The 2,135-nt window shown below is 39.0% G+C and overlaps 1 protein-coding gene across 1 annotated transcript in view; it reads right to left on the bottom strand.

Annotated features, from left to right (window-relative positions):
- Nucleotides 1-295: 295 nt before the first annotated feature.
- LOC103743854 (zinc finger protein 248-like) overlaps nucleotides 296-2,135 on the bottom strand; it is an 18,934-nt gene continuing 17,094 nt past the window's right edge. Inside the window, 2 exon segments of the mRNA XM_017801022.1 lie at nucleotides 296-1,716; nucleotides 1,719-1,766. Coding sequence (XP_017656511.1) covers nucleotides 296-1,716; nucleotides 1,719-1,766 — 1,469 coding nt within the window.

Genomic DNA, 2,135 nt, shown 5'->3' with positions numbered 1-2,135 from the left:
GAACACAAGACACAAGTAAATATTGCCCATTATATTTACAATACAATTTTGGTATCATGTTTGGAAGATGACATTACAAAATCGAAATTCCAAAGAGTCTTCACCACATTATTTACATGAGCAATTTCCCCTCAGTACAATCTTTCTATGAAAAGTTTTACTTTTTCTTGAAAGTCTTCACATATTTAAATAAAATGGCATTTTCTAGTACTTTGTTATATTCTTTGGCAGTCTCTAATCTCAGCTTTTTAATTGTATGACAAATCTGACAGGTGTTAAGAAAGCTTCTGAACATTCAGGATGTTGAAAGTGCCTTCACCCTTGTGTGGATTCTCTGATGTTTAGTGAGTACTGATCTCTGACTAAAGGTCTTCCCACACGCATTACACTCATAGGGTTTCTCCCCTGTGTGAGTTCTCTGGTGTTTGGTAAGAGCTGACTTTTCACAAAAGGTTTTTCCACATTCAGTACATTTATAGGGTTTCTCCCCCGTGTGAGTTCTTTGGTGTACTGTAAGGTATGACTTTACGCAAAATGACTTCCCACATTCGTTACATATAAATGGTTTCTCCCCTGTATGTGTCCTCTGATGGAGAGTCAGGGCTGACCGGTGGCAGAAGGATTTTCTGCACGCATTACATTCATAGGGTTTCTCCCCCGTGTGTGTCCTTTGATGTTCAGTGAGGTTTGATTTGACACAGAATGTTTTTCCACATTGCTTGCATTCATAGGGTTTTTCTCCCGTGTGCGTTCGCTGATGGTTGGTAAGGTGTGGCTTCTGGCAAAAGGCTTTCCCACATTCAGTGCATTCATAAGGTTTCTCTCCTGTGTGTGTTCTCTGATGTTGGGTAAGGTTTGATTTCTCCCAGAAAGTTTTACCACAGTCACCACATTCAAAATTTTTTTCTCCTGAGTGAGCTCTTTGAGACTGGGTGAGATGTGATTTCTTACTGAAATTTTTCCCAGTTTTGTGGTAGTCATAGTGTTTGTCCCCCGCATGTACCATCTGATGTTTAAAGAGAGTTGACTTTTCCCAAGTTTTGTTACTCACTTTATATTCTTGGGCAATCATTCTTTTGTAAGCTCCCTGATGAATAATGGAAGCTGAACTGTCACAGAAGATTTCCTCATATTCATTATATTCATAAGGACTGTTCCCTGTAAGAGCTCTCTGATGTCCAAATTGTAAACCCACTAAAAAGGACTTCCTACAAACACTGCATTCATGTGGCTCAATATCCAAAGGCATTCTCTGAGATACACTGAGCTTTAAAGTGTCAGTGAAGGGTCTTCCACGTTCAGTGTATTTGTAGAGTGTCTCCCCTATCTGAGACATCTGACTTGTAAAAAGGGCTCCTTCCTTATGGAAGCCTGGTCCATTTCCATTATACTCAAAAGGCTTGTCAGAAATTGGCTGAGTAAGAGTCTGGCAAAGGCTGAGGACATTCCTTTTTTCATCGTAGTTACATGACTTTTCTCCTACAGGAGTAAGGAATGATTTCTCACACACATTAAACTCATGAGGCTTCTTTCTGGAATAGTTCTTTTTACCAATAATTATTCCTGAAATATTTTTCAAATTCATTTCACATGAATCACATACTTTGAGCAGAAAATTTCTTGAAGAAATGAGGTCCATGTTGAGACGGAAGGCCTTCCGCCTGCTGTCACTTTCCAGGCTTACCGTCTTGTTGGTGAACATGAGCTGCAAAAACGTTCATCTTCCTGCCTGCTTTCCAATAGGTCATCAACTTTCCATTTCCTTTATAGAAATGAGAAAAATTACCACATCTTATGAATCTTAATACATTTCTGATAGAGTTGGATTTTTACAGAAATTCTCTATTCTACAGCCAATTCTTTCGTTTTAGATTCAGTTACCTGGTATGGAACTGAATCCAAGGTGTTTCATTTACCATCTCAGTTTCAGGAGAAAACAAACATGCTGCTGTGGAAGCAGGGATGGGAGCTGGCTATATCTAAATCTTAGAAATATATTTCTTTTTAAAAATTTTTTTCTTTTATGTGTATGAGTACTATGCCTACATGTGTGTAAGTGCACTTGTGTCATGCAATGCCTTCATGAGGAGGGCAGAAGAGGGCATTGGATCCCTTGGAACAAGAGTTATGGATGG

The sequence above is a fragment of the Nannospalax galili genome, unplaced genomic scaffold, assembly GCF_000622305.1.
Source record: "Nannospalax galili isolate Female #2095 unplaced genomic scaffold, S.galili_v1.0 scaffold630, whole genome shotgun sequence".
Taxonomy (NCBI): domain Eukaryota; kingdom Metazoa; phylum Chordata; class Mammalia; order Rodentia; family Spalacidae; genus Nannospalax; species Nannospalax galili.
Note: the sequence above shows the minus strand (reverse complement) of the source record. Positions and strands in the feature narration are given on the sequence as shown.